The sequence below is a fragment of the Helianthus annuus genome, chromosome 9, assembly GCF_002127325.2.
Source record: "Helianthus annuus cultivar XRQ/B chromosome 9, HanXRQr2.0-SUNRISE, whole genome shotgun sequence".
Taxonomy (NCBI): Eukaryota; Viridiplantae; Streptophyta; class Magnoliopsida; order Asterales; family Asteraceae; genus Helianthus; species Helianthus annuus.
In genome coordinates this window covers 14228299-14240511 of record NC_035441.2, presented here as the reverse complement: position 1 = coordinate 14240511, position 12213 = coordinate 14228299, and the positions used below count along the sequence as shown (strand labels likewise).

The window sequence follows — 12213 nt, the reverse complement described above, 5'->3', positions numbered from 1 at the left end:
CTCCACAAAGATTAATAGAATTAAAATTTATTTATGACATTAAAAGATCAACAATTACATCGAGTACTGAACACGAAACTTTAAAATCTAACATATACACCAAGAAATTTAAGAATCTAACAACAAGAATTAAGAAATTTTAGCTTCAACTCCATCCAGTACTGAACTTCTCTATGTATATCTTTGAGCATCGCCATGAACTCCACGTCTCTATCACCGCACTCTATATTACTGACAACACAAAGGTCACGTACGGAAGTCAACAGCATCGCTATCAGATTTCTGGAAACCTGGTCTCTCATGAACAGACCAAGATGCAGTCCATCAAAACACCTCTTCAGCTCTTGAAGAGTAGCCCTATCCTCATATACTTGATCCTCAACTTGCTTGATAAAGCGCGGCTTTAAATCATCAGAGTCTGCAGAAGTGTATGATGACATTTTAAGTTATATATTACTCAACTGATGTGAAAGAAGGATATGTTGGTAGTAAAACATGATGAAAACATGTGAACTGACAATGATATTATATATTGAAATAGCTAACAGCCCAAAGGTCTGATTTAATTTCACTGTACCCTTAAACTAATCTAGAAGGCAAAAACGTGTACATTTAATATAAACATATAAATTCATATTTAAAAACAGCAGCCATTTAATGCAAAACCTTTCAAAAATAAGTTTTCATAGGAAAATTATAAAATTAAATATCAAGAAACTGAAAGAACAAATTTTAAACCTTTGACATAAAAAATAGCAGGTTATCATAATTACCATTAACCTATTCGTTTACCATGAATTCCACGTCTCTATCACCGGACTCTATATTACTGACAACACAAAGGTCACGTACGGAAGTCAACGGCATCGCCATCAGGTTTCTGAAACCTGGTCTCTCGTGAACAAACCAAGATGCAGTCTATCAAAACACCTCTTCAGCTCTTGACTAGTAGCCCTATCCTCATATACTTGATCCTCAACTTGCTTGATAAAGCGCTGCTTTAAATCATTAGAGTCTGCAGAAGTGTATGATGACATTTTAAGTTATATATTACTTAACCGATGTGAAAGAAGGATATGTTGGTAGTAAAACATGATAAAAACATGTGAACTGACAATGATATTATATATTGAAATAGCTAACAGCCCAAAGGTCAGATTTAATTTCACTGTACCCTTAAACTAATCTAGAAGGCAAAAACGTGTACATTTAATATAAACATATAAATTCATATTTAAAAACAGCAGCCATTTAATGCAAAACCTTTCAAAAATAAGTTTTCATGGGAAAACTATAAAATTAAATATCAAGAAACCGAAAGGACAAATTTTAATCCTTTTGGCATCAAAAAAAAAAAAAAAAGCCAGGTTAGCATAATTACCATTAACCTATTCGTTTACCATAAAGATGCATTTTAAACACTATAAAAGATTGATGATTAGTTTGACTCAAAACATCAACAATTGTCTTTTAAACACCTGTTCTCTCAAAAACAAATCAAAATCTGCAACACCAACAAAACTCTACATAGCAAACACATGCTTCTACCACTGGTCGGACACAAACGATGTTAAAATGCAATTCTCTAGATGGTCGCTGGAAGAAAACAGAGCTGATGAAGAACTGAATAGAAAAATCGACATCATCAGTGATAATAATTACATGAAAACCTGGAGGAGCATCGGATTGCTTCATGAAGTCCTCCACTCTCCTACATTAGATTTCAAGAACAATGCAGAAGAATTTCCCACTGGTTGCTCGAAAAAAACAAAGCTGAAATATATCAACACTTTAAAATAAAGATTATCAACATTATCAACAGTTTAAAAGAATCCATAAACCTAAAATAACCCGCAACTGATTGTATGAATTTCAAACAACTCTAATTAGGCTGAAATATAAAGCGAGAATTAGAGTAGATCAGTTCAAAATTTAAAATTCAAAATTATAGAAAAAAACATACTCTCAACGATGTTGCAACAATGATGTTGGAAGAATTATGTGAAGTACAAAGATCTGTAATCGGAGATGAACCGACTGAATATGGAAATTCTGCATTTGAGAGAGAGAGAAAGAGAGAGAGAGAGATTGCTCGCGGATATGAGTGAGCAAGATAAATTGAAATTTGAATGTGGAGTTAGAATCAGTTGTGTTATAGATGTATACATGTATGGTTTGAATTTTGAATCTGGAGCCAGAATTTTGAATTTTGAATCTAGGCAGAGATTTTGATGATAGAGGTTTCAATTTCTTATGCATGAATACATGTATATGGGCAGAGGTTTGATGTCAGTGTTTTAAATAGATTTTAAAGTGATTTTATATATTAAGACTTATGATGCAATAATGACATAAGAAAAGCATTGTTGGCCAACCTCTATGGCTGCCACATCAGATTTTCTTATATCACTGGGATTTCTACTTTTTTATAGAAAGTATAGATGGATATAGATGTTATAGATTTGAAATTAACTGTTCATGTGGGATTCTGAGTATTCTAATGGAATCATCTTTAACATGCAGACATGAAGCAAAATTCATTCAACAAATTGTTGAAGAGGTTTCGCTAAAGCTACATTTCTTTAATTCAAGCATTGATGAGAAGTTAGTAGGCATGGAGACCCGGCTAAAGCATGTGGTTTCATCATTAGAAATTGATTCTGATGACATCCGTATGATTGGGATTTGGGGTATGGGAGGTAGTGGGAAGACGACGTTGGCCCGAGCTATTTTTGATCACATATCCATTTGGTTTGAAGGTAAAATCTTTGTTGAGAATGTCAGAGAAGTTTCAAAAGGCTCTTTGTCTGGTTTGAAGAAATTGCAAAAACAGGTCCTTAGAAATGTGTTAAATGATCAAGGCATTATTGTAACAAGTGTTTATGATGGAAAACATATGATGAAAAAGATGATGGGTAGTAGAAAGGTTCTTGTAGTTCTAGATGATGTGGATGATATAGGCCAGCTTGAAGCGTTAGTTGGTGAGGCTACATGGTTTAAGCCAGGAAGTAGAATCATCATCACAACAAGAGATAAGCAAGTGTTGAAAGCACATCGAGTGAACATTATTCATGATGCATGTCTGTTATCATATGAGGAAGCAATTTGTCTCTTCAGTAGGTGTGCATTTGGGAGAGAGATTCTAAATCATGGGTATGAAGAGCTCTCTAGAAAAGTTGTACATTATGCTGCCGGTCTTCCCTTAACAATCAAAGTTTTGGGTACATTTCTTTTTGGTAGAACTCAGGGTGAATGGGAAGATACCATCAAAAGACTAAAAACAATTCCGTTGAAAGAAACTTTGGAAAAACTAGAAATAAGTTATAATGGTTTAGAGAATGATCAAAAAGAAATATTTCTAGATATTGCTTGCATACTTAAAGGTACATCTAAGAATATAACAATCAGAATACTTGAAAGCTGTGGGTTTTGTGCTCATATTGGTCTAAGAGTTCTTGAACAAAAATCCTTGTTAACTATAACTAAGGGTAACGACGTTGCTTTGTATTTTGATGATGATGTTGAGAGGTTGCTCTTGCATGACCATATAGAGGAAATGGGAATGAATATTGTTCGGCGCGTGCACCCTGATGAGCCTAATAGACATAGGAACTTATGGATTAAAGAGGAAATTGAAGATATACTAGTTAATGAATTGGTAAGATTCTAATTTGCATATAAAGTGGAAAACTAGAACACTTTTAGTTGCTATGACAAAATATATAATATAATCATGTATTTACAGGGTACTGAATCAACAAGAGGTATAAAACTACGAAATTCGAATCTCCATCCAGCAATAATTATGAAAGGTCTTAAAAAAATGAAGGCACTTAGATTTCTTTGTGTGAAACCTGGAATTGAAACATGGCAAGTTGATGAATTTAACCAACACTTACCAGATGCTTTACGATCTCTATCTTGGTATGATTACCCTTTTCAGTCTTTACCTATTACGTTTGAAGCAAATAAGCTAGTCAACCTTGAAATGATTGGGAGCAAGATCACTGAACTTTGGAAAGGGGGAGAAAGAAAGGTAGAATAATGGTTAATTTGTTGTATTGTGTAGTGTTATATTGTCATTACACTGATATATGTGTGTCTCTGTTATCATGATAGGTTCTTGATAAGATTAGATTCCTTGACCTCAGCCGTTCTAAATTGAGAACCTTTGACATTAGGATGACTCCACATCTCGAGAAGTTATATCTTGTTGAATGTCGAGATCTTCTCAAACTCCACATGCTAGGTGAATATCCAAACCTCAAACTGATCGATCTTAGTGGTTCTGTGGAGGTGAATAAGCTTCACCTTGGGAAGACTCCACATCTTGAGAAGTTAAATCTTACAAGATGTTATAAACTTTTAGAACTCCACTTGACCGATGAATGTCCGGACCTCAAATTCCTTGACCTTAGTTATTCTCAGGTGAATAATCTTAACCTCTGGATGACTCCACATCTCGAGAAGTTAAATCTTAGCGGATGTGCTCGTCTTCAAAAAGTTCATGCTCCCATGGGATGTCTACAAAATCTTTTGCACTTAAACTTAAGTGGTTGCTTGAGGTTTAAAGATTTTTTGGTTGACAAACGATGTCAAGCAACTGGTACTTTTATATTAACTGCAAGAACAACCGTATATGAATGCCCACTGCATCCTGAAAATAATTTGCCAATGTTTCAGCTTAAATGTGTTTATGATGAAACTATATCCTCATGGAATGGAAATATTGAGAAGCTTTTTTCTTCTGGTCTGTGTGCTTGCACAAACCTTGAGTCATTTTTTGCAAGCATTTGTGGTTTACAACATCTAAGAGAGCTTAACCTCGAAAGCAGTAGTCGGAAGGTGCCCAAGGATCTCAGTCAGTTAGAAAGTCTAGAGAAGCTATCTTTGAGGATGGATAAGATCAGGCATCTTCCAGATGACATTTATATGTTGAAACGTCTGAAATCACTTGATCTTCAATATTGTTGGTATCTAGAGCAGTTACCCAAGGATATTGGTAGATTAGAGTGTTTAGAGGAGTTAAACATAAGTAGGTGTTCATACTTACAAGATATTCCGATCAGCATATGTAACATGAAGTGCTTAAAACGTTTACATCTCTGGTGGTGTCCTGTTGAGAAATTGCCAGAGGAACTTGGATGTTTAGAATTTTTAGAGAAGTTAGACCTATCAAATTGTATTTTCTTACAAGATATTCCTAAAACCATTTGTAAGATGAAATGTTTAAAACAATTACATCTCATTCGTTGTCGTGAAGTTAAGACATTGCCTGAGGAACTTGGAAGTTTGGAATGTTTAGAGGTGTTAAGCCTTGAGGGGTGTGTATCCTTACGAGATATTCCGAACAGCATCTGTAACATGAAGTGTTTGACACGTTTAAATATCTCCTATTGCACTCGAGTTAGGAAATTGCCGGAGGAACTTGGATGTTTAAAAGGTTTAGAGAAGTTAAGCCTAATGGGTTGTACATCCTTACGAGATATTCCAAACAGCATCTGTAAGCTGAAACGTTTAAAATGTTTAAATCTATCAGATTGTCATCCAGTTCAGAAATTTCTAGAGGAACTTGGATGTTTAGAGTGCCTAGAGAACTTAAACCTAGGACAGTGTGCATCCTTACAAGATATTCCGAACAGCATCTGTAAGATGAAATCTTTAAAATGTTTAGATCTCTCAGATTGTCATCAACTTCAGAAATTGCCAGAGGAACTTGGATGTTTAGAGTGTCTAGAGGAGTTAGACCTAACAGGTTGCAGATCCTTACTATATATCCCGAACAGCATTTGTAAGATTAAGTCTTTAAAAGGTTTATATCTCTCCGGTTGTATTCGAGTTCGGAAATTGCCAGAGGAACTCGGATGTTTAGAGTGTTTAGAGAAGTTAGACCTAAGACAGTGTGCATCCTTAAAAGATATTCCGAGCAGCATCTCTAAGATGAAAAGTTTAACACATTTAAACCTCTCCCATTGTATTCGAGTTGATAAATTGCCAGAGGAACTTGGGAGTTTAGAATGTTTAAAAGAGTTGCGCATAGAAGGTACAACCATACGTTGTCTTCCGCGGAGCATGTATCAAATGGAAGATTTGTGTTTTGATGGGTCTAGTAGGGATCTTGAGTTGAGTGAGTGGTTTCTTTCCGACTGTGTCAATGGCGATTATTGGTGATTTATGAAGAAGGTTGATAAGTTGATGATTCATGTTAGAAAGGTATGTATTTTTACCTCCATTTATACTTACTGTAACATTTAAGTACTTAAAAACAATATAATGATTCTCCACCTTCAGTTGGCCAAAAAAACAACACTACAATTTAAATTTTCACTCGTTAATTCCCAATTCCCAATTCCCGGTATGTTTACCAATTACCAGTAATCCGTCGCTAAGTTTCTGCATTAGCGTATGGAAACAAAACTCTGTGGTTCATAATCGTTTGTGAGAGCATTATCGTTTGTAATCTTTGTAAACAAAACTCTGTGGTTCATAATAGATCTGAAGCTCTAAACGTTGTATCGTCTCTTTGCTTTATTTTGTGTCTCCATCTCGGTTTAACTTACCGGTTGGATTCCGCACAACCGTGTTTGTCGCATAACAAGGATACGGTTAACCAGATCCTTCCTTCGCTAGTGGACCTACAAGTGGTATCAGAGCCTTGGCTCTTTTCCTTGTTAAAACCGAGCCGTGTGTGTCGTGTTTTCGAACTTTGCTCTTGAACTTTTTCAGAAAATTTATGTGTTTTTGAGAGTAAAATGGGTTAAATATTTGAAAAACCTTGTTGTTTGCTTAAAATTTTCACAAAAACCTTTTCAATATACTTGGAGACATGTTAGTGCAAGGTTTTTCTTGAAATTTTGATGCAAAATCGTGTTTGAAAATTTTGCCGGTGAGTTGTTGTTAACCGGAAAAGCAACCGGAATTACTCTTGAAGAAGATAAGGATTCAAAAGTTTTTAGAAAAGTTGTTTTGCGTGTCTCTATAACTTTCCTAAATCTGGATAACCACCAAACTACTTTCTAATTTTCAGAGATAATATTCTGTCTTTTAAGGAAAAAGTTTACCTACCACTGCACAAAGTGAGTTTGAAGAAAACTCACAGTTCGATGGAGTTGATTTTAACAAAAAAGGGTTTGTTGATTTTTTTAAGGATAATAGCTAAATGAAGTCTGACAACCCACTCAAATGAATTGATTTAAATTTGTCCATTTCCTAAAAGCAAAACAACATTTCCTTTTAATTATCCATTCACAAGGAATTTGTTTTTTTTTTAAAACATCAGTGCCATTTATTCAATTAAGTGTATTCGTGGGCCATCAACAGTAGCAATTGAAGTCTTCGTTGGGCTTTGGGCTTCAAATTAAATTTTGATTGGGCCCAGTAGTCAACTCTTCGTGAGATCCATTAAGTATCTCAAGTCATCGTGGGCCATCTTAGTTAATCAAGTCTTTGTAGAATACTGATTCATCGTGGCCCAAAAATCTTTGTAGTTTTTGTTATTTAATTTCATCCAATATGACTTCCGACATGTGGGGTTGGAAACCGGATCCCAATGCGGATATGTATACGGGTAAAGGTTTAGTTCCTTCATGGGCTCAATCTCGGAGTTATGGTTATCTTTTACCACCGAATTCGATCAAGCACTTGAAGAAGCCGGTTCAAATGCTGCAACGTTTGGAGATCTTTCTGCCGATGATAAAAAGGCATATGATTTAGAAAAGAAAGCATATTCAATTCTAACTCAAGCCATAAACAAAGATATTTATCATCAGTTTGTGAGATTCAAAACGACAAAAGGTCTATGGGATGCATTGAAGGCGAGAGGTCACGGAAATGCATCGTCACGCAAACTGAGACATGATCTACTCAAAAAGGAATTCGATGGCTTCATGTGTATGGAAAGGGAGTCGCTGGGAGATCTTACAAGTTGATATTATCATCTGCTGAGTGAAATGGTAATTTTGGGGTAGTGGTAACTCCAGAAGAGGTTGTCACAAAGTATGCCGATGCATTGCCAGTTCAATGGAATGGTTTCTTGGAGATTCTGAAGTATAATGGCACGCTGGCTACAACCAACATCCATGATTTCATTCAACTCTTGGAGAACAAAGATCAAGAGGAAATCAGGAAGGCAAAAAGAGTGCCGGTTCCACAAAACGAGATGTACTATGGAAACTGTGGAGGGACCAGCACAGTTACAAAACCTGCTCAACATGCTCAGCTTCAAACGGCTTTCGCCTCGAGCACCGATATGTATGGAACACCAAAACCAGCTGCCTTAGAGCAAAGTTATCAATCTACCGGAATACCATCATTTCTTGATCCAAACTACAAAGGTCAACAACAAGCCTGTTATGGAAACACTTCATCAATAGTCAACGCTGGTCAACCAACTAATTCAAACACAGTTCGGCTAGACACTTCAAGTTTCTTGAAAGTGAGTGTTGAGGTGGCAAAGGAACTATTAAACACTTTGGTGAGTGCCTACTGTGGGTTGGTAGCAGGGCAAATTGGGAACATCAATTTGACTCAGGAAGATTATCAGCAGATAGATAAGGATGAAATGGATTTGATGGATATCAATTGGGCATTTGCTAGTGCTGTGAGGCGAGCAAAAGACTTCATGGAAAGAACCAGTAGAACCAGCTTGGAAAGCAAGAAAGATACAAGTATGGTTTCGATAAGCAAGCAGTCAAGTGTTTCAACTGTGGTGAACGGGGTCACTTCAAACGTGAATGTACGAAGCCAGCTCAGCATGGGAACCAGAATCCGTTCAGAAATCAAGGCAATCAACAGAATCAGACTCAAACCAGGAATAATGAGCATGCCTTAATGCCTGTAAACAATACTCATCAAGCAGGTCCATCAAACAACAACCGAGCTCTTGTGGTGCAAGTTGATGAAGGTTGTGACTGGTCGATTCAACTAGGTGGCGGTGATCAGGGTGGTACAGCTTGTTTTGCTGAAGTTGTCAAGGATCTAAAACACGCGTGTGGTGGAGAATCTTCTGATGAAGACCGTTCTGGTTATAGTGGAAGTTCAGATGAGGAAACTATAGGTCTCGTTTTTCCGGTGGATCGATAACGAAAACCTTATCCTTGTTTATCACAAACACGGTAACGGGTGCGGAATCCCCGTGACAGTGCAAACCAAACAAAGTTAACAAGAACACGTAACCATAAGATTCAATATCTATTGATTAGGGATGAGTACAACCCGAAACATATACAAACAATGTTTACAGAGTTTCACTAAGTCTCACAGGTCTCTCATCACTCATCCCAGTTTCACACAGAAACTAAGAGAGCTATTTATACTAAAACAGAGACACAGACTTGACGAAACACAAAAGTAACTTGCCGAAACAAACAAAGTCGACGAAACATATTCTGTTTCGTCGACATACAATTTAAATCTTTTCTTGTTTTGTCGATACTAGTTTGGCCCAAGTGCAAGTCAAAGCCCAGTAGAAAGATTCGGCCCAATGATCATATGAAACAAAAAGTGATTCGTGAGACTAAATTTTCACCATTTAACATAAGATAAAACTTAGTGACATCATCATGACATCACTAAGGTGGAGGTGATGTCATGGTGATGTGTTGGCGGGAAAGGCCGCGGCTCTCCGTGCTTCGCGTGTCGAACTCTGGGGCGCACGACGGAGGAATGTCGTGACGTCGGGCTTGAGCCGGACCTAACCGTGTCGAAACCAAGTCGTACCGAGCCGAGTCGAACCGAGCCGAGTCGCGTCCACACAAAGTGTATCAACAGAGAGATTGCCGAGGTTCTGAGATATTCGGTCTTTATGCTGCTTATCATCTGGGTATCATGGTTGTACCTTTTACCGAAAAATAACGGGGACGCAAGTCTAGATCTTCCATGATACCATACATACGTGTACATATTGCATCCGACCTCAATAAGTGATCAACAATCACATGTCCCTCAAAATAAGTGATAAAATATCACATTTATCCGGGAGTCAAGTTCGTCTCTCTGCTGTACGAAAGTACTGACATGTTCACGGACTTGCTCCTGTGCCCTCATGCATATGAAAATCAAGTTCCTCATCAATAAGTGATTCTATCACATAGGGCTTGTTTTCAAATCAAAATAAGTGAGTATCTCACATTTTTATACGGTCAAACAGATGATAATCGGTATACTCACCGGTAAGATGAACCCTCGTGCATACCTTGATACGGGAATGTGTCGTGTGTGGATGAACACCGGTCGGTAAGTAAAAATCATACCTTAACGTATCCCCTCGCCATGATTACATCTGATAAGTTGAGCTTAAGTGGACTACAATACCGATAATTGTTATAGGCTGCTTATCTAAATGTTAACTAATTGAACAAAAAGAGCGTTTTGACGTGACCGTACACTGTTATGATTCTCTTACCCTCGAAACTCGCAAAAAGAATGTCTGTAAATATTTATTTACTGCTTTCGTTTCTGCAACTTTGTATATATTTATTTATTGTTTTTCGTCTTTACATTTGAAAAATGAAAAATACCAAAAAGATTTTAGGTGTGTTTTAATATAAACTTTATAAAATCAAAAAAGATTTTGCTTCTAGTTTATTTTTGATTGACCGATGTTGGAACTCGAGTCTATCCTACCCAAAATCCTGATCGTAAGCCGGAAAACAATTGCACCTTCATAAACGGTCGAAGTTAACAAATTTTGAAAGTTAAAGGATTAAAATTGATCATTTTCTAAACTTTCAAACTGTTGTCGGTCGGTAGTTGATTGAAATATGGTCACACATGTGTCGTTTATTTATGGAAACTATATTCCAAGCAGTTGTTCTCATTATGCGTTTAGATTTCTTGCATGTGCAGATGCTAAAGGCGAGGAGAACATGTTCGATGACAAGCTTTGGAATGAAGACACGACATAGAGGTACTCAAAGGATAAAGATGATCGAGTTGCCGCTGACCCTTCATCAACACCACAAGGATCTGAAGAATTAACGATCAAAAGATTCACGAGCATAACTCAATGGAGAAAGATTCGGCCCAATGATCATACGAAACAAAAAGTGATTCGTGAGACTAAATTTTCACCATTTAACATAAGACAAAACTTAGTGACATCATCATGACATCACTAAGGTGATGTCATGGTGATGTGTTGGCGGGAAAGGCCGCGGCTCTCCGTGCTTCACGTGTCGAACTCTGGGGCGCACGACGGAGGAATGTCGTGACGTCGGGCTTGAGCCGGACCTAACCGTGTCGAAACCAAATCGTACCGAGCCGAGTCGAACCGAGCCGAGTCGCGTCCACACAAAGTGTATCAACAGAAACATCAAGTTCAGGAGAAGACGGCACGGATGAAGTGTCACGTGAGTCCATTGATGCAGATGTTGAGGAGCCATTAAGGGAAGCAAAAGCAGGAAATGACAGAAGATCTATTCTGGTGGATCAAGCTGCTTATTCTTCTTCTTTTTCTTCTCATCATTCAGCCTTTATGGCTAATGTTGGCAGCTCGTCAAGTCAGGTATGTGTCGATGAATCTAAGTCTGATAAATGTGATAATTGTGTTGATTTGGGTGGGAAATTGTCTGACTTGCAAAGAAAATTTGATGATTTGCAAAGCAAGTATGACGTGACATTTATCCACAATCAAAGTTTGATTGTACGATCTCGCGAAATGCATAGAGGCCAACTTATTCCATAAAAATCATGAAAAAGCATTTAAGAAAGTAATTGACACATTAAAGGAAGATAAAACCGAGCTAGTAAAAACAGTTTCAAGAAAACAAACTGCTATAAGCAATTACATCACTAGGCTCGAGGAAGCACACAAGGAGTTGGCCTATGTCAAGTGTGAAAATGAGGCGATCCAGCTTAGGTTAAATAATTACTCAAACTCTAGGTATGTGTTGGATCACATCATTGACATACAGAAGGAGAAAAAGGATGTCACGTGCATTGGATATAAGAAGTGTCCTCCACCGTACAGACACAATTATACCGCTATGCCTGATGAGGAAGATAAACCTTGTTGGTGCACTGAATGTCTGTTTACTGCGTCTTAATCGAGTCTTAGGTCTAGATAGGTTAGATTGGAGCTTGGAAATGAAAAAGTGGATTTTAGATTGTAATTCCGCTCGAAATGACATAAAGTCATTTCAAACGAAATCAGGATTTAGTGTAATTCCGCTCAAGATAGGTAAGTGGTGATTCCGCTCCAAAGTTTACATGGTG

The 12213-nt window shown here is 37.3% G+C and overlaps 1 protein-coding gene across 1 annotated transcript; it reads left to right on the top strand.

Moving 5' to 3' along the window:
• The first annotated feature begins 2500 nt into the window (after window positions 1-2500).
• LOC110875280 (disease resistance protein RPV1) lies at window positions 2501-6171 on the top strand. The gene is made up of 3 exons (XM_022123477.1): window positions 2501-3658; window positions 3746-4036; window positions 4120-6171. The coding sequence occupies exons 1-3, from the start codon at window positions 2501-2503 to the stop codon at window positions 6169-6171; spliced, it is 3501 nt and encodes a 1166-aa protein (XP_021979169.1).
• Window positions 6172-12213: the final 6042 nt, after the last annotated feature.